General features: G+C 36.7%; 1 protein-coding gene across 15 annotated transcripts in view; it reads right to left on the bottom strand.

The window, feature by feature from the left end:
- Positions 1–23,774, bottom strand: part of LOC129239612 (protein retinal degeneration B) — a 64,425-nt gene that overhangs the window by 6,808 nt on the left and 33,843 nt on the right. For 11 of the 15 annotated variants that reach the window (XM_054875247.1, XM_054875249.1, XM_054875252.1 and 8 more), the window contains exons 2-14: positions 11,271–11,557; positions 11,024–11,168; positions 10,708–10,899; positions 10,203–10,625; positions 9,866–10,131; positions 6,360–6,435; positions 6,009–6,299; positions 5,281–5,937; positions 5,053–5,220; positions 4,847–4,984; positions 4,542–4,690; positions 2,387–3,205; positions 2,118–2,290 (exon numbers count right to left, since the gene is read on the bottom strand). In XM_054875247.1, coding sequence (XP_054731222.1) covers positions 2,118–2,290; positions 2,387–3,205; positions 4,542–4,690; positions 4,847–4,984; positions 5,053–5,220; positions 5,281–5,937; positions 6,009–6,299; positions 6,360–6,435; positions 9,866–10,131; positions 10,203–10,625; positions 10,708–10,899; positions 11,024–11,168; positions 11,271–11,348 — 3,575 coding nt within the window. In that variant the 5' untranslated portion in view covers positions 11,349–11,557. Of the gene's footprint in view, positions 1–2,117; positions 2,291–2,386; positions 3,206–4,541; positions 4,691–4,846; positions 4,985–5,052; positions 5,221–5,280; positions 5,938–6,008; positions 6,300–6,359; positions 6,436–6,574; positions 6,605–9,865; positions 10,132–10,202; positions 10,626–10,707; positions 10,900–11,023; positions 11,169–11,270; positions 11,558–21,690; positions 21,778–23,774 lie in introns of those variants that run through there. The other 4 variants (XM_054875254.1, XM_054875241.1, XM_054875253.1 and 1 more) reach the window with 4 other exon arrangements.

Genomic DNA, 23,774 nt, shown 5'->3' with positions numbered 1-23,774 from the left:
GGCCCTGAGATGTGCCCTTGGCGGATATCTGAAGTAGCAACAAAGTGGTTTGACAAAACTATGGCTTAAGCCATTGCAGAAAGGTGGAGTGAAAGCCCAAGCAAGCTAACTTCTGTACTAGAGTCTCGTGCAACACTTTGTCAAATACCTTAGGAAAGTCAGTGTAAATACATTCAACTTTGAGTCCTTTGGAAAACGATGGCATACAGAATTTAATAAAAACAACAAGATTAGTAGGTGTAGAGCGGCCAGTTACAAAACCATGTTGGTTTAGGTTGATATATTTCATAAAATACAAGGGTTTTCCACAAAAACTTTGTTTTTCGATACAATATAAAACAAAGAATTTACATGAAAATTATAAAAAGAATTTCTAAGTCATTTTTTGGCAAAATGGCGGGTCTATTTCGTTAGTCGCTGGTTTTGAGTTTTAAAGCTGCAATCGGTTCAATTGGCTCCGTATAGATGCTATCTTTGACATAGTCCTACAAAAATATAATCCAGTGATGTTAAATCACATGATCGGGCTGGTCAATTAACAGCTGAATTTCGTGAAATTATGTCATCAGAGATTTGGTTAGTCAAAATTCATTGTTTCGATGGCTGTGTGGAACCGTCTTGTTGAAACCACTTGTCAGTAGTAGGTCAAAATTCAGTTGTTAACATCTTTTGATAGCGTAATCTATTGACCGTAACCATATTTACAATCGGTCAGTTGCCCAGTGAATAGAATATTACACTGGCTGACTGTCAGAACTTCAGTTCGAAGTATGAAATCTCAACTGAGCGAGACTGCAAAATTATTTTTGATTTTTCTCATTATTTCATTGAATATTAAATTTTTTCTACGAAATTTTCTTTTAATTTATACATTCGAGCTACTTAGTACACGAACCAGCGTCTGACAACTTTGAATTGTCGGGCTTAGCCAAACGAAATTAACCGTTCCGAAAGAATTCTTGTATTTCGGGGCATTTCATTAGGCGTATCTGAAGGACAATTGAGAAATTCTGTTATATAAAACATATTGTGGAAGAAAATAAGTGGCGTAAAACAATGCCAGAGAAGAAGAACTTGTAAGTGTTGGAGAACTGATAGCCTTAACGTTGCAAATTAATGCCAGTGGAGCAAGAGACGAACTTTTGGTTGTTATTGTAACAACATAAAAACTCCAAATAAATGTTCGTTCCGATAACTTCGAAGTAATAATCGTGAGAAGCACTTCACTTGGAAAAGAAAAGCCAACAAAACCGATCCGCCAAGGCTGTAACAACGTATTGCGCTATAAATGTTTTCGAGTCTTCCATTAATTAAATAAATAATTACAACAAATTTTGTCAATTGATTGATGTTAATAAATAAATCCATAAAAAATTTCATTAAAATATAGCCTTGTCATTGTAACACTTTACTCATTTCTCAAATTTACTAACTACATCCGTCAAAAACTCTTAATGGGATTTTATAACGCTTTCAATTTTGTCATAGTAGTATGTCTATTGGATTCTAGAGCATTTATCTCCAACACACTCTTTTGGGAAAAATTTTCCAATGGATCGTTAAACTTTAAACGCATCTATTTATCTTCAGTTACTCAAAGGAGCGTATGAACCCCAAGTAATCCAAAAGCCGACAGTATAGCGCAATGGTAAACGGAGGCATTAAAAATGATAGTGAACGTGAATTACACTCATAAAATCTTCTCTCAAAAGTATTTCAAAAAAGTGTATTCCTATCACCCGCAGCCATGGGATGGTCAGCAACAGCGATAAGTCTTTTGAAAGTTTCACCGATCCTCTTTTATTTCCTTTGTAAATTAGCAAAGCCATTTTTAAGCGATAAAATGTGAAAACGTTGTTTGTACATACAAACAAAAAATTGTTAGTTTTCAAGGAAAATAGGCATATCCAAAACGACTCATTTCATTGTGATCACCCAAAACGAAAACTAAAAACAACAACATAAATATTACTAACTAAAGCCTCTCTAATCCAAGTCTGCTGATATGTTCACAAATATAAAATATTTTACAACCATTATAATATAAATACGAGTATTCACTAGGACAGTACGACATTTAGATAAAGAACAACTCCACATACTACACAGCCACATACCTTCTGCGCCGAGGATTCGACGCTTGTCCGGGTAAATTGAAGCAGCCGCGCGGTATAACCATGCGTGCATTACCCTTAGCGGGACGTGAGCCACCTACCACCTGCAGACCAGCTAGATGGGCCGCGTAACCATCGCTCAGCACCGTGGCATTTGATTGTAATTTTTTGCTAACCTAAATGATACGATAAAAACAAAAATCGAAGTAAAATGGAAAATATAAAATGGATCACCACCAAATACTCAACTCGTTTCACTTCTATGTACTTACCTTGCCCACAATAAATATCTGTTCCGGTCGCAAACCAACATTCGCATACACAGTTATATCTTTGCTGCTACCATAAGCAGCCACAATTGAGATTCCATGATTCTGCACTAAATTATTCAAGTAAGCCGTCTTGTGCCCGAGTGGATCAGTAAGTAATCCATCGGCGAATGAGATTAGCCCGTGCGGAAAGTTGTGCTGGCTCAACCAGGACACCACACGTTGCTGTTGCATATCCGGCCGTCCGGTGATATAGATCAGCAAGTAGCCCAACTCCTGCCAATGGCGACAGACATCTACAGCTCCGGCGCGTACTTTTGGATCCCGCCCCGTCACCGACATAGACGCCGTAAAGGAACCATCTATACTAAAGACTACACATTCAGTCATCGGCGGTACTATGGCTACATAGCAGTCGACCGATGTATGATCACCACGCACAATCATTTTAACAGGATAGATACCATAACCCAGGGATACTTGCTCTGGGATATTATATGAGATGCGACCATTCTTATCGGTCAGTTCGGTGGCAAGGAAGGTCCATTCGCCGGCTGGCGGATCTTTCATTAAATGTATATCAACCTTTTCGCCATGTAAAGTGATCATGTCTAAAGGGCCGTACATGAAACGAGCGTTGAGACGCTGTTCCCGTCCCTCCAACACAATAACATCGTTGGCGCGATGATTGGCAGCTACATTTTTCAGTTTTACCGAAGTGCGCTTTTTCATCCATTTCTCACGCGGCTGACTTGGATGGAAGGTGACCGTTTCTTTGTCATCGGCTGAGCCGACAAATGGAATGCCATCGAATTTGCCAATCTGAAAGAAATAAATCATACATTTGCTAGTTCTTGAATGAATGGATGAGCTAAACCAGTTGTTAAAATGTTTTTCGTGGGCGTAATTCATTCACAGTTCTCAATTGGGTTATGAAATGTGTAATACGCGTGATAGTGGTTTTTGAACAATAGCAAAATACCACTTGGCTATCCGTCAGTCTTAATGATCAGAGGGGGTACCGATATCCCTTAAACATGCAGAGCTTTCTAGACCGTTCTGAATACAAACTAAACTGTCCATGGAAATCGATGAAATTTGTTCATAAATAAGAGATCAACCCATATATTTTTGAAAGGTTCATATGCAAATGGAGGGATTCAATTCTTTTATGTCGCCTGCAAACGGCAAAGTTCGTTTTTAGGAAGCTTTTTTATGACTGAAATGCACTCAAAGATTTGTCATTGTTTACTGAGGTTCGTCCGTCATTAAAAAAAATATGTTTTTGATTTTTTGGTCTAAAAGTTAACTGAGAATTGGTTTTTTAGCTATACTTAAACGAACTTACGTACAAATTAACGAAGCGCGCTTTTATTTAAGCAGATAAAAAAGCGAGAACAATTAATGTGGAACAGATTATTTACTGCGAAAGTATTTTATATGGGCCTCCGTTTTATGAAGTTAGAAAACTTATTGGAGTCGAAAAAATAATTACGGAGTTAACGGAGAAAGGAATCAATTTATTTAAAAAGAAGCGGTTGCCGAATTATTGTATACTCGTATTGCTTATTCGCTAGATAAGCAGGCAGAAATGACCACAAGCTCTTCTTTTATGCAATGTGAGAAATGTATGGCGATTTCAATTAACAATTAATCCCGTTCGATAAAAATATATCTTAATTTTACTTAGGGAATTATAGTAAATTGAAAACTTTGAAGTTGTGTCTCTCGACGGTCTCGTTTTTTGCATTATCAAATGCAAACAGTAAATATTGGAATGCCATTAATGGATGCTAGAGTTAAGGTTATCAAACTTGATTTTTCATTCCTTCAGTCAAATACTGAAAAAATGTTTGGTCCTACGTACGACTTGATTAGATATGTAAAAATATGACACAATTTTTAGGAACAGGAATAGAAGATGAGAACAGTTAAAGGGAACCCAAAATTTATTACAAAAACATTTTATATCGATCCCCATTTTAAAGTTAAAAAATAGACTGGCATTGAAAAACGAACTTCGAAGCAAAGTTGATCAGAAACTAGGATGGGAACAGTTTAAACAACAGTTTTCCTATCCTCGGGTAGAAAAAGGTAGTGAAATGACATTGTGCAACAAATAACTTGATAAATTTCAAAAGGAGCACTCAACACTTACCTGTCGCAAAACAAATGCAATTACATCTGCGCTCTCCCAGTAACTGGCATGGAATAGATGTGGCAAGGCGTGAGCTGGAAAATTACTCAAGCCCTCAGGACAATACAAGGCATAATCTAAACGTTTTGTGCCCCACCATTTCATTTGTACTAAAAAGAATAATAAAAACGGCGTGCAATTAATATCAGCGTTGTGTGACTGCGTGCAAGCTTAAAAATATTCTATACATAGCCAGTAACATTTTGGTTGGTGCTACTTTTTGGGTTTAAACGGTTTTGAAGTTTCTAATTTTGCTAGCAACTTACGTGAGTGGATTGTACTTAGCGATACATTTTCAATTAAGCCTGAAATAGTACTTTGCATTGAGGCATCCGATAGACGTCTACCACCCAGAATATTGTTAGCATCACTAAAGTGTTGTGGATTTGATTGGATGACTTCCACTGCAGAAAAGAAGTTTAGAAGAAATTTACAAAATTAATCCCCAACATCATCACATCTTAAATCTTACAAAGGTGATATGGCTGCCCATTGCCCAATGGATACTTGGCATATCGCGGCACATTTACCGGTGACAGCATGGAAAACCTGGCGCTGAGCAATGGCTCCAGACGGGAAGCAATTGGATCGGTAGGATGGAATAAATTATACACCTGATTACAGTTTGGGCGAGCCAGCGCTATGCAAAAATCGATACTTTCAGTGAGAATACTTCATTAGTTAGTTCTTGGTCACTTACCTGCCTTGGCATCGTGCAGCTTACGTGATGCCAATACAATGGAAAGCGGTGAACCGAACATGAAGAAGTCACCCACTTCAAAGTCCAACTTATTACCACGTGAATCACTCGATGATGAGCGCCGACGACGCGGGGAAGGTGCTACCAATAGCCGCTTGGCATCCAAATCCGAATCATTGAAACGTTCATCATCGTCCGTGCGCGACGAGCGACTGCCACCACCATCCATACCATTGCTACGACACAACGCCTCATAGGCCAACAGCGAACCCATAGAATCACCCAGCATTACCACCTGACCGGCGAAACCGTGACCCTCTTCGGTTTTGAGAAATTCATGGTAGACAATATTTGCTGCAGTCACTGTCTTATTAACGGTATCCTGAAACTCTGGTGAGGCAACCGATAGCAGCGGTATTGCGCCAATCGGTACATCAGCAATATTTGGTATATCCGCAGCCGATGGCGACGCATCGAACGAGTATGGACTGAGACTAGAGAGTATGCCCAGTGCGTCGGTACAAATGGAGGGGCATGGTACCATTTTAATTGTGACATGACTCAACAGACTGGGGTAGTGCTGACGCATAACACCCTCAAAGGCGCCACGAAATGTGGTAATGTCTGACTTCTTAGCGGTCAGCTCGCTAGTGGCGTCTACAAATCAAAATTAAATAAGTACAGGATTAAGTGTATTAATTTTCATGCTTGTGCTTGTGCTTGTTTACCTAAAACGCTGCCCGCATGTACTACAAGTATAAGTATGGTGGTGGGACAGGATGGCGTGCTTGGCGAGCCAGGCGGCGACGTATCATGGCTGCGATCTATGCTGGCTGAAGAGCGCAGTTGTCGCTTAGTGCCACGCTCGGATGCGACACGCATTAGGAAGTCTTGATTGAAAATACTGTCTTCTTGACTGTCTTTGTAGGCGGCACCACTGCCCGGTGGCGGACTATCGTCGCCCTCGCCGAGCAACTCAAGTGAACTCCATTTAGCGAGGGAGTTGGTCTCATTAGTATCTGAAAAGAATGTTATAAGAGAGGGTGTGAAACAAAAGAGAAACCAATACCAATACATACCAACGCAATCGAAAAATTCTTCGTCGGAGTTGGATTTAGTGTCCACTTCGAGACGCTCCATGCGCCAATTTGCAACCTGAAAGTGGAATTTCTTAGTGTTTTTGCTGCGAGTTTTTTTATTTGGCTTAGGAGAGGAGATTTCTATACATAATCCAAAATAAAGCCAACAAACTAAATACATATATACATACATTTATATGGTATACAAAACTTACGTTTTTATGATGAACATTCTTAGCATGCGGCTTTAAGTAGATTTTGGTTTTTGTGAAATATTAAATAAAACAATTAAAATAAGTAACAGTAAGATAGATAAATACAAAGTTTGAATTTAATAAAGAAAAGGTACCTAAATATCTTGAAAGCGATCAATTAAGAAAGGCTACATTTGCCTATTTTGTTCGACAAATCCGGTATATTACTTTTTTATATGCTGGTATAGTTGTGTATCATGTGCGAGAAACATCAACACAAATAAATTCATAGAAATGCTTAGGATTTATCCTTGCCGTTATCATTTAACCCCCCTTGCAGAAACTTTGTCGACCTTTCAGAGCAGGAGATGTTGAGCACTTTCTCTGTAAATGTCCGGATTTGGCAGCTAGACGATTAAGGTCACTGGGTGCTCCAGGGGTAGTGCACCAACCTAAATCCCATCAATCTTCTCCCTAACAGCTCTGGCTGGCTGTAGATATCTTCTTGTTGGAGGTATCTTAATCCTATCAAAACGGCGCTTTAGTGTTACTTGGGGAGTGTCAGAGTGGTACTTCAACCATTTTCCCTACCTACCTATCCTTGAAAAGGTTTATAATTTTAAAAAATCTTGAGTCTGCGAACAAGCAAACTATGTTGTCATTGAAAATGATTTTGCATGCTATTAGACCATAAAATTAAAAGGACAAAAAAATTGAACTTGCTTTTTTTTAATAGGAAAGGCGTTCCAATATTTTTTCCGTAACAGTTGGCGTAATTTTAACCGGCGGGACTTGAGTCGTCAAAAATTTTATACTGAACACATAGACTTTGCCTATTAGTCTTTCCAAGTCAGAGTTCTGTTGAAAATATTTCCTAGGTTTCTTGCAGTATCCACAAATTTTATAACGGAATTGATCAGCTTCACTTAACTAAATTTATTTTTGTAAATAACGCTGTGCTGCGATTTAAATGGATTTAAGAGCAACCCATTATGGTTTGAATCTCCGTGCATGAAACAGCAATTGACAGAAAAAGTTTTTTTCTAATAGCGGACGCCCTTCGGCAGCCAATGGCAAATATCCAATTGTATTTCTGCTTTGAAAAAGCTGCTAATAAAAAACCGTTCGTCGTTCGGAGTCGGCTTAAACTTCCTTCATTAGTGGAACAACATCAAGACGGAGGAAAAGCTCGCGCAAAATATTTATTTCATTATCGGAGGCCTACCAATTAACGTTTTCTAAGTCGGTATTGAGGTATTAATACATTTATTGGCAGACACAAAAGGACAACTATATATATATATATTATAATTGGCGCGTACACCCTTTTTGGGTGTTTGGCCGAGCTCCTCCTCCTATTTGTGGTGTGCGTCTTGATGTTGTTCCACATATGGAGGGACCTGCAGTTTCAAGCCGACTCCGAACGGCAAATATTATTATGAGGAGCTTTTTCATGGCAGAAATACTTTCGAAGATTTGCCATTGCCTGCCGAGGGCCGGCCGCTATTTGAAAAATGTTTTTCTTAATTTTGGTGTTTCACCGAGATTCGAACCGACGTTCTCACCAACCCATTCGGCTACGGCGGCAACCCATTCGGACAACTAGCATTCTAAAAATTTAACCATGGAGAGGGAACACAATGAGGTATAGGCAAAAAACTGGATTAGATGTGACTGGCGCATACTGCTTACGTACAATCATTGAGGTATGGTTTTATTAAACTCAATGCTGGCACTGAAAAGTAGACTAATTTTTTAAGTTTTTAGCCAAGTAATCCGTGCTCAACAGTGCCGAAAACATTGGAATAGTCCAGAAGTGTTAGAGAGGTTACAAGGTTTGTTGTCAGTATTAAGTCTGATATCATCTGAAACCTTAATAAGCGCCGTAGCGAAAGACTTTATCTGAGAATGCATTATCCATTGGAGCGCTTTTGTCTGGAAAGGTAATATAATGATAGGTCTATATTCTACATTAGAATTTCTTAACTGGATTCAACTCAGCAACCTTAGAACAGTTGGAAAAGATTGACGTGATCAATATGGTAAAGCATAAGTAACCTTCATTACTAGGAAACTTGGACAGAATGAAAACATGGCTGCACAAAATCGACTGGGGGTATCACATAATAACTTTTGTCGAAGCTGTCGAGATAGTAAAGAGGAGGAAACCGTGTGCACCTCTTGTGTGCTTGCATTGCTCTATACAGAAAAAGGCTTTCTACGCTCTGATTCACCTTTCGTAACGGCATTCTAGAAATCTTACAAATAGAGTTGCCGAAGTTAAGAAAGATGAACATTTTCAATGTGTCATTTATATAAAAAATGCCCAAGAGAGTGTTGCTAGTTTGAGTTATATGATAAACTCGATTCAATGACTTTCGTCCTCTAACTTTAACCGCATGAAATGACAGCTGCGATTATCTGGCATAAACAATATACAGTAATATACTAACAAGCGTGATAAGTTCTGGCGTGAGTTTGGGACCTCAAGTAAGCAAAAGTTCTTCGATACCACTTTAAAAGGAATGACGTGGACTGGGGCGGCTTAAGATTACACTCAAGTTACCTCACTTGACATAATCGAACGCATTCGCTTCTTCAGCGGTTGAATCTCTATACTAAGACAGAATGCTGACTATGTATGGAGGGATGATGAGACATCTTATTTGAATTCTCATTCTTGGTTGAGCTTAGATGAAATATCTTTTAAGAAAAATGTTGCCGATCTGACGATTAGGACTGATACTTTCAAAGATCTCTTAGCCTTTGATGAGTTGTCTGCTATGAATGCAAGCCTTCGGATGCAAAAAATATTCCAGCTGTGCAGTCTTCCTTTAGTACTCAATTTTTTTCAATTTAACAGACCTTTTCCGCACTTTGACTATGATACCATCGATGCCAACAATCCCAAGTAAGCCCCTTATATATCTGCTACAGCTTAAACAAATTGGGAATCTCTCAAAAATTAAAAGATATTTTTTTAAGAAAATACTTAACAAACAACTTAGACAAATTTTCAAACTACATCTCGCAATCTTACACATTTCTGATATTACGTCTGTCTATAATTTTCCGTATTTGCGATTTCATCGCATTGCCGTTCCGAAAACTTAATGCCTTCGAGTGTCGTCGTTATTAACGACTTTCAAGATATTCCAAGGATCTTTCTGACAATTAAAGCATACAACAAAGATTCAGCCACATAAAAACATATATGAACATTCACATTTATAAAAATCTTATAAGTTTCCAACACCAAAACGAAGAAACCAAAAAGAGAAATGATTAATTTGTCAATAAATTTCAACAAACCTGCAAATCGAAGCTATGCGCCGATCCAACTGGTGAGTGCAGTGCACCTTTCGAGCCGAATTTCGACTTAGTCAGTTGAATGCTCTGCGAACGTGAACGTGCACTCACTTCCTGTGCCGCTTCCTCCTCTTCATCCTCATCTGAAGTGCCCTCAGTGCTTGGCGGCTCTTGGGTTACAATCGGTGGCGGCGCACCACCAGACTTCCGACGTTCACTGCCTGTACTGCTAGTAATGGGTCTACCGTGCAAGTCTGCCACGCTGTCTGCTAAAAGCAAATGTGAGCAATGCCCAAATAGTTTTTAAAATCGTATTTTTGTATATATCTGTGCAACACACCATCTTCCGCATCACTCTCGCTTTCTTCGCCACCGCCCATCTTCTTCGCCAACGCAAGCTGCGTTTGACGCTCAATCTCACGTATATCTTCAATTGTCAAACCGTACCACTCATCTTGCCATGCCCATGCCTGTCGATGTGCACGCAACATAGTTTTCCGCAATGCTACATCGTGTATGAACTTCTCGAGCTTGGTTTGCATACCCCAGTAACGGAATTCGACACGACAGATTTTGTATGCGCACATAAGCGACATATTTCGTGCAGTCGGTTGCTTCTTGCCTTTCACCTCGCGCCAATACTCTTCCAGCCATTCATCAACCAATGGTCCGCGACCAGTTTTCTCAGATACAAATAGTTTAGGATCCTCTTCCCTCACATAATCACCGCCATAGAGTTGATCTTTGACGATATCAATGACATCTACATGTAAAGGATAAGAGCAAAAAGGGAATGTGGAATGGTAGTGAAGGATGCAAATATATAAAGATTTACGGTGACTCACCCACAATGCGATTTCTCAGATCGCTGCCGCTCAACTTGAATACATTGTCCTGATAACCGTTATCTGGGAAGTAATAAGTTTCAATATCGAGTGAGAATTTCTCCACAAAGGGGCAGGTGTAGCGCGTGCGTGTGTATGGATAAGCGTTCCACGCCTCCTCCTCCACCGTCAAAGCGCTCTTTGGCAATAAACCTGAGTGACAACAATAATTTAATAATTAAGAATGCAAACAACAACAGCAGTAAGTATTCATTAGCAACGCTCATTAAATTTAATTGAGTAGATACTTAGTTCGCTTAATTGCCATTTAACTCACTTTTTATCCAACCGGGCAAATGGCTGCCAACATGATAGATTTTCTTTGTATACTGGCCATTCCCTCCGGGCCCGTCTTTGTAGGGTTCATTAATGATAATTTCCACACCACTGCCCTCGCCATGACTTTCTTCGCGACTCTTTTTCTGCACAAAGAGAGGGAGAAAAAAAGCAATTTGATGAAATGATTTGTATTTACTTTGCTTTGATTGCAACGCCACTGTTGGTGGCCATAAGGCGCCACTTACCGCTATCATATACAGCTGAGCGATGCGATACTCCTCGACCGTGAGCGGTAAGGGTATACGGTATTCTTTTATCAACATTTTGCTGCGCTGCAAATGCTCGTTGTGTTTCAAGGGATGAGCTCATATAACGGGAAATATTCTAGTTCAGTTACATTGACTAAATTAATTTCTTTGTTGCTATGGTTGCATTTTATTGCCAATGCAACTTAATTGAAAAATTTTTATTGCATGTCTGTACGCCTGAATGTAGGCTCATATTTAATTTTCAAATCAGCTGAAGTAGAATTCTGTGAATGACAAGCAATTTATACTATTCGTTAGTTGGATTTAAAACTTATGTCTTTATAAACTAAATTAGATACGAGTTTGAGTTTACTTATACATACATACATACACTGCATTAAAACACCAAAGTACTAGGATTCAGAGCAAAGTTTTGACTACTTATTTAAAAAAAAAATTTTTCTTATAGCTCAAAGTTTCAAATTTGTACAAAATATAAAAAAATTTAACACATTTTCAGCAAACATTTCAAAATTTTTAATAACAACCTCTATAAAATTATGGACAAGCAGTTTTATAGAGAATTAAATTCTGATATACAAAAATTCTGATAATACCTATAACAGAATGGATGTGTGAAGTGGCTTAAAAATTTGTGAGTTTTTTTGCCGCGGTATTGTGTTATTTCTACATATAAAAATAATTTCGAGCATTCGTTTCAGAATATCTGTACATAAAAATCAACGAAAGTTTTGATCGAACTGAGTATATTGTTGTTGTGACGTAGATGCGTAAAAAGTGTTTTTCCACCTTTTATTGATAGCAAAAGGGTTTCCCCATTTAATGTGCGTATTTTGGCCTTTGAACCACGAAATCTGGCTCGCATAAAAACTGACTGATGAAAACTGCAGTCATATAAAGAAGAGAATTAATATCTAGGTAAGTGGATCATCTGGGACTGAGCGTACTAAGAGCCTAGCCCACTTATAACCCACGCATTTGACGGTGGTTATGTGAGCCTATACCGGCTGAATGTTCACTCGTTTCCTTCGCAAGTGCTCCGTTATGTCTTGAGCCCCAAATAAAAAAAAAACTTCGTTATGCTTACCAACATAATTAAGTCGTAATTAGTGATTTGCATTGTCGAACCCCTTTTTTTTGAGCTTGAAATAGGGAGACTCTCAGCTCCTCGCTTGTAAAACGTAGATTGATTGTACTAGTGAATCAAGAAAAAAGCCAAATGTCGCAAGGAAAGATCTCTTCTGATTAACCATTTGGTAAGCGAATTTTTCACTTTATTAATTGAAAGTCGATCCCACCCATAGGTGGCATAGAATTATAGAATTGTAGATTCGTACATGCACTGCTAAAGTTTAGTGGACTTATGCTCAACTAAATATTTCCTAAACACTTTGTATCGTAAGAAATCTGAACTATGCTTCCTTTCAGTATGCTGTCCCGCACAAGCTTATCCTTATATATAGTAAGGAGAACAAGATTAATGGTTGGATTAGCGAATAGGCCATTCTCACTTCGCACAGTGTCAATCACTTAGTAAATGTTTGCGCTTTTCATCCATTAAGAACAACAAGGAGAAAATCAATTACTAGGCAATGGAGTACTAAAAGAAGAAAACACTCGATCCTAAGCACTCGGCCTGAAGCCAAATCCGGTTGACAAGTGAGCGATTTCATATAAAGTAAACCAAGTATTATGAACACGGTCTTAAATTTTTCTGAATTTTGAGTTATTTGCAAGCTAGAGTTTAAAGTTAAGCAAGCTTAAAGTTTAAAAATTTTGAGATTTATTTAATGTTGAAAATTTTTATACGCAGTTTTTTAAAGGCAAATATCTTGAGCCTTTTTTAACATTTTTACAATTCTTTTTAGTTTTTTAGGTTAAAATATAATTTTTAAAATACATTTTGTATGCAATTCATTTTCATTTATATTTCATAACATTGATCAAAAAAAATTTTTTTGTCATGTTTGAAAAGCCATCCAATCAGATGTTTTCTTATTGATTTTCATTAATAGCTGAGACTATGCTAAGTTGGCGCTCAAATTTTTATAATGGGATTCTCATAACTTTTCGATTTGTTTAGCCGAAACCAGAGATTACACAAATCAAAGGTTCCCCAAGCACCGCTCATCCATTTCCGGTATGAAGAAATCAGTTATCACGGTCCTGCAGCGTTCATTCGTAACAGTGACTGTTTTGCGATGGCGTCAAAAAAAAAAAAAAGAATACGGCCCAATCAGTTCCGCGAAAACGCCGCACAGCACAGTGGCTTTGAGTGAATGGAATATCCCTTCGTGCATTCCTCGCAGATTTTCAGTAGCCCACAAATGAAGCTTTTGCTTATTGACGTAACCTCTTAAGTGGAAATGCGCCTCGACGCTCATGATGATTTTCGACACGGAATCGTCCTCTTCGTTGTTGAGATTGAAGATGGCTCGACAGTAATTCACATACGACTGACGGTAATAATACGCTCACACATAAGTAGATTATCTATATACTTTTTCGTGCTTAACTCCCAATCCGTAATTAAAAAGCGAGATTACCCATACAAAATTTCTCTCCCGAAATCTGAGGTTATAAAAAATTCCTGCATTATTACCATACTTTTTCACATACAACCATGTGTTTTCTGTGATAATTATTTTTACGAATGTAAAGAGAAACGTCAAAGTAAAAACTAAATAAAATAGATGCCGGCAAAGAAAACAGGCTTGTAGACATAATTCTAATAAAATTATTGTTAGGTATTATTAACTATGCATTAATATATTATAAAAGAAAAAAGTGTGTGTCCATAAACGCTTTGTCCTCTTATTACTTATTATAAAATGTAATATTGAATTTCGAATGCGTATTGCTGCTATATTTTTTGAAACCTCAGTAAACGTCGTTTACGGATTTCCTCCAACTGTTTCCTACTAGTAGCGCAACTATTGCGCAACTAAATGTGCTATTCCTTCTCTTTGTCTTTTCTTTATATCGGTAATAATAATTAAACCAAACAAAAACTCCAAAATATTCCACCAATGCAATTTCTATGAAGAAAACCCTTTCAAAGCAGTGTGAGCAGTTGATTGTCAATTTTGGAGGTAATCTGATATATGTGAACGGGTGGAATAATTTTGAGGATTTATTGCTAGTTACTGCATATGTGAACGTCCTTTAAGCAGGCATTAACTGATACACAGTTTGCATTTTGTACGGGAACATGAGAAAGTCTTTCAGCAAAATTTGTTCGATGATGTCCAATTGCGTGTCACTAATTAAATCAATAATTATTGTAAAAAAAAAGACCTTTATTAAAACGGAGTAAATTGTTCGAATTTGATGACAATGGTATACAAATTCCCTCAACCTAGGTATGTGAAATTCAAAATTGTTTGCATTTCAGATGATGAAAAGGGTTCGAGTATTTAAGTTTCTCCTAAAGATGATACACAAAATCATCGATGGAAGTTGAAACTTGACTTAACAAAGAGTTTAAAAAAACTGACATATTATTCAATACCCTAAAGTAATTAGCCGCACTATATATGGATGCGTGGCATCACAGCATCACACACAACTATGCGGGCTGGTAGAAATCTGGATTGCCATTGGCATTTAGCAGTCATTAGTGCTGAGTCAGTCGAGCTATCAAACTTAAATAAATAAAATATGGTGCCTCTGTGCCCAACAAAATATCGGCAACTACATAATAAACAACCCGTATCTCTAGTCTACCTCACATTCTCCACTCTTTACCACCGGACACCATCTAATCGAGGTAAAGAAATATTATGAGAAAATATTCTCAATTTTAAGGCACAGGAAAGCCTTTTAATATTATTCCTTATTTAACAAAATTTAAAAAATTGGCAATAAAAAATTAATTTACTGTTGAATATTTGTTGCATATTTTTTTAGAATTACTTAATGCTCAGTAGTTTGTTAAATGTGTGTACTTAGATGAAATATTGCTTTCAGTTAAAAGCCGAAATGTGCTGCCAAAATTTTTTGGCAACTCACATCACTAATCACTGGAAAGCACAAAAAAAAACAAATATAACAAAAAAACGCATATAAAAAAATATAAACAATACTAGTACAACAATGTCGCTAATGTGCCGTAACTAATAATGCTTTGCAAGCAATGAAGCAAATAATTCATACATAAACCCAAGCGTGTATACATACTCATGTATACGAAATGCAGGTAAATAAAATTTTAATTGGGGGAATTGATGGTTTTCCCAGATACCTGAAAGATATACATGCATACATATGTACGTGTCCATAAACACCGATTCGGGAAAAAATCAGAAAAACACGTTCAAATGGTGTGTTATTTGAAATACTTAAATATATAAGCGTCTACGGTTGTGTTTTGCACTTTCTTCATTTTTGTTTACTCTGCTGCTTTTGATTGCAAAAACTATGCAATCTACAAGTTGTAAAAAAATTTTATAACATACAATTTAAAAGCTTATATTTTTTATGGGTTCACTTGAAAATTGCTCGATTAAAAAATTAAAAAAAAATGTACACATCTTATATATAAAATAAAGTCAACTTTTTGTGTGTGTTCGCTAACCGGCCGTGTCTTTACACCGAATTAAACCAAACTTACACACTTTGTTAAGTGGATATTGAAGATGGTTTACCTATAGTTTGGATGCCTATTGGTGGATAGGGCTCGAGATATAGGTCAAAACGTGGACCCGGGTAACCTTCGGATGTGTATGTACTATATTTGTATCAAACGGAAGCTGTTGGTGAATGCTTTAGTTCAGAGTATTTTTCATGCCGCTCCGTGACTAGGGTCTCGAGATAGAGACCAAAACGTGGACCCTAGAATGTGTTTGTACAATATGGATATCAAATTGAAGCTGTTAGTACAGAGTATTTTTCATGCCGCTCCGTGACTGGGGTCTCGAGACATAGGTCAAAACGTGGACCCGGGTAACGTTTGGTTGTGTATGTACAATATGGATATCAAATGAAAGCTGTTCATAAGTGCTTTAATATGGGGTAATTTTCATACCTACCTTCCTTTCTGGTAGAATTTTCGGGCGGAATAAAAGTCAGTAGACAAAAAATAAAATTGAACTTAGTCAATCGGCTTATATCAATAAAGTCTTGGAAAAATTTGGCATGAATGGTTGTAATCCAGTTAATACTCCACTTTCAAGTAAATTGGACTATGAAAGTTTAAATTCAGGTGAAATATATAAAGTTGGAATTTGTTGGAATACAAAGAAACAAAACTCGATTGCGGCATCGTCGACTGAAGCTGAGCACACTAAAATAGAATAGATATGGTTTAGAACAGAAAAGATATGGTTTTCATATTATTTATTTCTTTATTCTTTACTCAAGCGCTTTGGCATAAACAATATTTTTTGTTTTTCTATTTGTTTTTGAGTAAATATAAAATATAAATTGAAAATCAGGAAAAAAGAAGATTGTTTTTAAATTTCAAATCAACGCAAATGAATAACTAAGAAACAATCGTCTTTTTTCCTGATCATCCATGAATTTTTCGTGTGCCCAGCGAAGCGGGCCGGGTTTGCTAGTATTAGATAAATTTACATTCATATAGTTTGCGGCACTTAAAAAATCCGAATACCGCTACTAAAAAATTATTGCATTCTTTGGTAGCCAAATCTGCGTGGGTTTGCATGTACGCTTGCGTCACTTATGTATAATTATGTGCTTTGCAATCCACATAAATATACTCGAGGGTAGTATTAGCATAATTAATTAATTAGATTAGCTGGTAAACAATATACTTTTACATTATTATTAAATCGCATGCCACAGACCACAACCGCTACTGACGAAGATACCACAAAAAATCATACGCAATACAATAAACGAGGAATGTGTAAATGTATGTATATATAATATTATATATACCTAGCGATATTCGTTTTCCAAAGTATCGAAAAGTTGGGTATATTTTATGACTTCCACCCAAATATTTTGGTTCAACACGTCTTTTGTAGCCTCTCAATGTCTTGTTTTTCATTCATAATTTGTAGCAAAATCTTTTTTTTTTTCGAATAATATCTGTGAATTGTAAGATTTTTATAAAAATCTGCCGACATTTTGAAATAACCAGAATTTTAGTGATTTTTATATTTATACCAAATTGTGTAACTCGGTTGGAAGAAATGCAATGAAAAAATACCAACCCCTTTCTCTAAGAATTAAAATGCCTAATAAGGTGCCTGTACAAACACCCTGTAGTGAAACCTAAGTCACTTGTTTGAAAAGACTGGTTAACTACAACCTTGGACTGGTTACTGAACTGAATTCTGAGTCGGCAGAAAAGAAGCAGATCGCCTTACTAATACGAAGCTTTAAGATATGAAGAATATAGGCCTCTTCTCTTCGCCAAGCATTAGCAAGTGGCGAATGGGTGAAGCAACTGCCACAAATGAACATATGTCGGCAGCGCGAGAAGAGAACTGCCTTATATTACGTGTGTTGGTAAGGCAGAGCCGCCTAATGAGCTATAGCCATACTCGCTAGCGGCGAATCTTACTCGATAACTTTGTTGTTGCTTTCGCATGCAAAGTTTTCGTCAAGTTAATCGAGCATAGAGATAGCGAGCGGGGAAATGGTGAATAGAAGAGGCCTGATATTACCCGCAATATCTTAACAATATTCACAAATGACTGGTAATCCCATCAAACAAAGTAAAGGTTCCATATAAAAAAAAACGCTAAACAAATTACAAAGAAATATTCACTATTCAGCTCTCCAGAAATGTCCTTGCTATTCTACTACTTTTTTCCCACAAGAATTCCAAACAGATTTTAATGGGATAGTTAAGGATCAGGGCCAGTGGCTAGTGGCCTACTGGCTCTAGGCTAAATAATAGGGTTGGCAGCGGCATCAGTGCTGTAGCTGAACCAAAGATTATGCCTACCTGACTACTGCAGTCTTTTTTAGACTGAGTTCATAGCTTTAAACTGAGTTGATAGTTATAAAAGAGACTATATTGAGGGTAAGGAACTCGTCCGGGGTAACAAAATCAGAAATAATCGATAAATTGCTTGAGAGAAAATGCCAATATTACATCGAAATGTTTTAAGAAAATGGTCAGATCCAGAAGAGTGGACTACATATTCATAATCTACAATCTGAAGTTAAGATGCGCCTTGGGGGGGTTTTTTTTGGATCAATACCCCTATTGCCTGTAATCATCTCTCTAAAAATACCTTATTTGGCATGAATTAAAAGCTCTTCCGATATAATTCACATAACTTCATTGTTATGTTTACATCCACTTATCAGTGATATGAATTACAAAAGGCTGTGCTGCCAAACTAACGATGAAAACCAAAATGAACAGAACGAATCATAAATTGAACTAGACACATATAAAGATCTCATCATTGTAGTTGCACTTGGATACGGAATTTTTATCTGTATTCCGATTATTGATCAGCTTATTGAAACATAGCTATTGAGACGACACATGATAAAAAATATAGCGCAAAATTATTGAACAACGTCTTAGAAGCAACAATCTTATGTTACAATGTTCCCACAATACTTGATTGGTTCTACATTTCCGGTACCACCCGGATATATGTTCAGCAAAGAACTAGCATTTCAGTAGCAATCTCTAAAAAAATATATAGAGATAATTTGCTGCATGCCTCAAGGGTTCATTGAATTAACCGATGACAGTTCACTTTTGCAAATCTCAAACGATCCTATGCACCTATAATATACAAAAGTTTTTCTAATGAGATATTTGCCATTTCGACACAGCATTTCTCTGCTCGCTAAAGAATTCCGCTGCTCGCCAAGTAGAAAATTTATATGTGGAAGCAACGACAATTTAGCGATGCCCGAGCCATTTTCTTTATAGCCGTTTACCAAATAAACTATGAGCACAAGTAGGGATATTTTTTTTTATTTAAGTGTGTTGCTTTGAAAAGCAATGGAACTACATAACAGAGTGACTAACATGTAGTGAGGAGCACGACACTTTATAATTGGGCACCTTCAACCTATTTCACATACTTTCAGGCGGAACGCTTTGAAAAGCAATAGCAATAACAGTTTATCAAAATGAAAGCAGTGCTGCCAAATCATATGCAACGTTACATTCAAGGGACATGTTTTGTTTAAGCCGGTACTCGCTAGGTGTTGGTGAATCGAAAGCAGCCACTATTAACGGGTGGCGCTATAATTTTATAAATTTCGTAAAAGAAGAGCAGGCGGTAATATTTGTATACTTAACTTAAAACGTCCTTTTTCTATTATAACACTCTTTTAGCAAACGTGGGAAATACCATATGTTAGAAACTACTTATTTTACGCTTAAGTATTTTATTTTTATCTTGCTCATGCGGCGTTACCTTGCTTGAACTTTCGTAATTTTTCACGTTTGTGTAAATGTAACTTGATCAATTCATTGCGATTCCATATACCTCCTTTTCTAAATCCATACAAAATATCTATAAAACAAATAAAATTAAAATTTTCTATGACGTTGTCACGTTAAACTATCGTCAGTTAACCGACTTTACAGACAACCTATTTTTTTTTTTTAATTAGCCAGTTTCGGTCTAGCTGTGCTGGATACAACTGCATAGGAAAATATAAATGTATTGAGTAAGATACACAGATTAGTAGAAAAACAATTGAATAGAAGCGTTTGAGTTGCGAAAAGTCAATATGATTGAGCAAACTTAATTTCAGAGGTTTGTTTAAATTTTTTTGCTTTATACCACTTTTTTCGTATTTTCATTCACATTTTATATTAACCTCACCTAACTTTTCAGTGCTCTTGGAATATCATTTTAATCTGCATAATAATGTGTAATAAACAATTTAAAGCTAGCACAAAATGAGCCAATCGCCATAAAAGTGGAACACTGAAACCATTTGCTGACGAGTGATGCCGTTGCAAAATTGGCTCGTTTAACGTTAGCCTGAGGGCAGTCCGATTTACTGCAGGGTATGCACGAGTATATTAAAAACATTGCTGTGTGGAACGGAAAACTTAGTGTAAAGTAGAAAAATAGCAAAGACGGAAGCGTATAAATGAGCGGTGACTTCCCCCAGTCGCATTATACGCGACGTCATTTATTTGTTTACAAAGCCACACATGTATGTTTATATTTAACTATGTCAGGCTTAGTATAGACTTAAGAGCAAACATATAGAGCATATGTACACATGTATGTGTGTAATCTGCAGCTATTTCAAATTTCTTCATGCACCTGTCTTTTAAATGACTGTGTGCTCGCACACACACAGTATTTCCATGTAGAGATGTATGCACGTTTTGCGCATTTGTTTCAAATTCAGTGTCATATTTCCGAGAAGGACCACTTCAGCACAAAGCTTATTCATTTAAGCACGTTCTTTGAACATCAAGCACATTATAGCACAATTACTTAACCCAGTTGAGGAACATACGAACAAGTAAGAAAAAGATGGAATCTTAACTTACTAAACTTTCGCTACTGCCAAGCCATTGAATACCTTCCCCGAGTTATAGGACTTTGATCAATGCTATTAAAAAGTGTATTTTTTAAATAGGACTTGAAATCTTGTGCTAGTGTAACTATGAGCATGCATAGCTAATCTATGTACAATAGTTCCGGTATGACACTGCGTATAAGTATTTTCTACTAGCGTTGCATGGGTTTTTCGAATGAGGTGAAACCTTATGTGAAGTCATTGTAGAAAATACATACCTGGGATCAAATATTTCAACACATTACGTTTTGGAAATAAAATAGGGCAAAGTATGTTTGTATTTTGTGAATAAATGTACAGCTACTCGATAACGTACCACAAACTTCGTTATGACCACAAATTGAATTATCAATCTTCTTTGCTCTTTATTAAAATTAAATATGTTTAAAACATTGTTTAAGTTAAGCTATTCACTTAAGCTATTAGTTTTGAAAAAAAAAGGAAGTTTTCAGAAAAGGTTATATAATTTATTGTACTAAGTTGAAATATTTTGAAATGATGGTGATTGGGGTCACTATCTTCACCTGGTTTATAAGCACGAATGAGTGCATATATCATTGCGCCTCTCCGAGGCCCATGACGTCGGTATAGAAAATAAACAACAAGTGAAAACTGCTCAACACAAACACTTTTAGTCCTTCTATTTGCTTGCAATAGTGGCAGTGGCATTCTGATTTGTTTACAACATTGTAATAAATTAATTAAATAAATGTTTCACCCTTAAAACATTGTCGGCCATCTGCTCGAGCTTAAGTTAAATGGCTTATCTCAGAACTCTAACTACATCCTTGCCACGGTTTTTATATTATCCTGCTCTCACAATTTAGCACCCGGCACTTAATTTTTATTAATTTTAATTTAAATGAATTAATGAATGAAAATGAGGCTTGCGCATCAAACTCACCGTCCTTTGTGTCCTCTACGCATCACAGTACCTTATCCAAATCCGGTTCTCTTAATCAACTTAAGATAGGGCTGGTTCGGGCTGAGCGTATGTGCCTTTCTTCCGATCGTTTTCGGCTGATATATCTAATCCTTAATCACGCTATATCATCACATTCGAGAAAAAAGTGTGTTGGAGCTATTTATATAATGCTATTCACTATTATTTACTATTAAAAATCACAATATTCACTTAGACATTCACAGAATATTTACAAACAAGTAACTTGTAAACAAAGGTTTGTTTATATTCTCTCACTCAAGTCTCATTTTTTTTTAATTGTTTAATTAATATTATTTTATTTTTTCCTTATTTTTTAATTTCTTTTTTTTTTTTGTTTATAATTTTTTATATATTTTTATTAATTTACTCGCTTTTTTATTATATTTATTTTATTTTTTTATGTTAATTTTTTTATTTTTGTTAATTTTATTTTTTGTATTTGTATTTTTTTTTTTTAATTTTGTTAATTTTAACTTCATGTTTGCTTTTATATTAATTTTATTTATATATTTTTGATAATTATTTAGTTGGTTTATTTTATATTTTTCTTAATTCTCTCAATTTATTTTTTAATTTCTTTCGATTTTTATGTTTTTTGAATACCTGCTTTAATTATTTTTATTATATATAGATTTTTTTATTATATTTATTTTATTTTTTTATATTAACTTTTTTTATTTATTTATTTTTTTTACTTTTGTTAAATTTGGCTTATTGTTGTTTGGTTGGTTGGTTGGTTTAAGGGTGACCCCGCATCGGAGTACCACATAGACCGCAAGTTGGGTCCGTTGTGTTGCCCTAGAGCTCATTATGTTATATGATTTCCCCACCTAACCGAGATTTTTATTGTAGATTTTGGTCAAAGATATTAATTCGTTTCGAGAATTTGATGAGAGATTCGATTTTCAGGTTCAAGAGTACTGAAAGATTGTCAATTGTTGGAGAGCCTAGAAGAGCGAGTCGACTTCTGGCTAGACCGGGACAACTGCACAGCAAATGCCTGCTCGATACTTCCTCACCTTCGTCCCCGCAGTATCTGCACAGGTCGTTTTGAGGAACCCCGAGCTCACGTGCGTGAGTGCCTAAAAGGCAGTGGTCGGTGATAAGAGATATTATATGCCTTAGTTCGTGTTTCGAAAGACTTATAAGGGTTTTTGTCTGTTTCAGATTATCGGATGGCCAGATTTGTCTGGTCGTAACGCAAGTAATTTCCAATCGCCACCTCCGATCAGCAATGCTGTGAAATTCTCGATCAATGAGCATTTTACATGTTGAAAGCGGAATGTGAATTGTGGGTAAATTACTAACATTTGATTGCGCAGCTCCAGCTCTTGCGAGCTCATCAGCTTTACAGCTACCTTCGAATCCACTGTGACCCGGTATCCAGATAACTTGGACAGAATTCTGAACACTTATCTCGTAAAGAGATCAGAGACAGCATCGAACCACATCTGAGTGGGTGTAAGAGGAGCTGAGTGCTCGAACGGCCGCTTGACTGTCGGTGAAAAAGCGGATATCCCCTAGTGATATTATATTTTCTAAGAGAGTTTTCGTAGCATACCAGATAGCGCATACTTCCGCTTGGAATACACTACAGTAGTCGGGTAATCTAAATGATAGATTGATGTGAGGGGAATTGGAAAGGATTCCAAATCCCACTTTGCCGTCTTGTTTTGAACCATCTGTATGTATAATCAGAGAGCCATCGATTTCGGTAAGATTTGTCTTCCATTCTTCCCTAGTTGGGAGTGAACAGGAGAATAACAAGGGTGGTGATGGAAGACTTACATGATAGTCTATGTCGGAAACAAGTGAAGCAACGTATTTAGAGCCTTAGTAGGTGTTGTACTTAAGCATCCTATTATCAAGAGGCAGGCTGTTCTTTGAACTCGATCAATTGTGGCTACTCTACACCGTTTTTCGAGTGCTGTCCACCATACAACCACACCGTAGAAGAGTATCGGTTTGATGATCGAGGTATATATCTAATAAATGATCCGAGGTGAAAACCCCCAGGTTTTTCCTATAGCTTTCTTACAAGT

The sequence above is a fragment of the Anastrepha obliqua genome, chromosome 2 (genome assembly GCF_027943255.1).
Source record: "Anastrepha obliqua isolate idAnaObli1 chromosome 2, idAnaObli1_1.0, whole genome shotgun sequence".
NCBI classification, from domain to species: Eukaryota; Metazoa; Arthropoda; class Insecta; order Diptera; family Tephritidae; genus Anastrepha; species Anastrepha obliqua.
The sequence above is the reverse complement of the archived record's forward strand: the minus strand, read 5'-3'. Positions and strand labels throughout refer to the sequence as shown.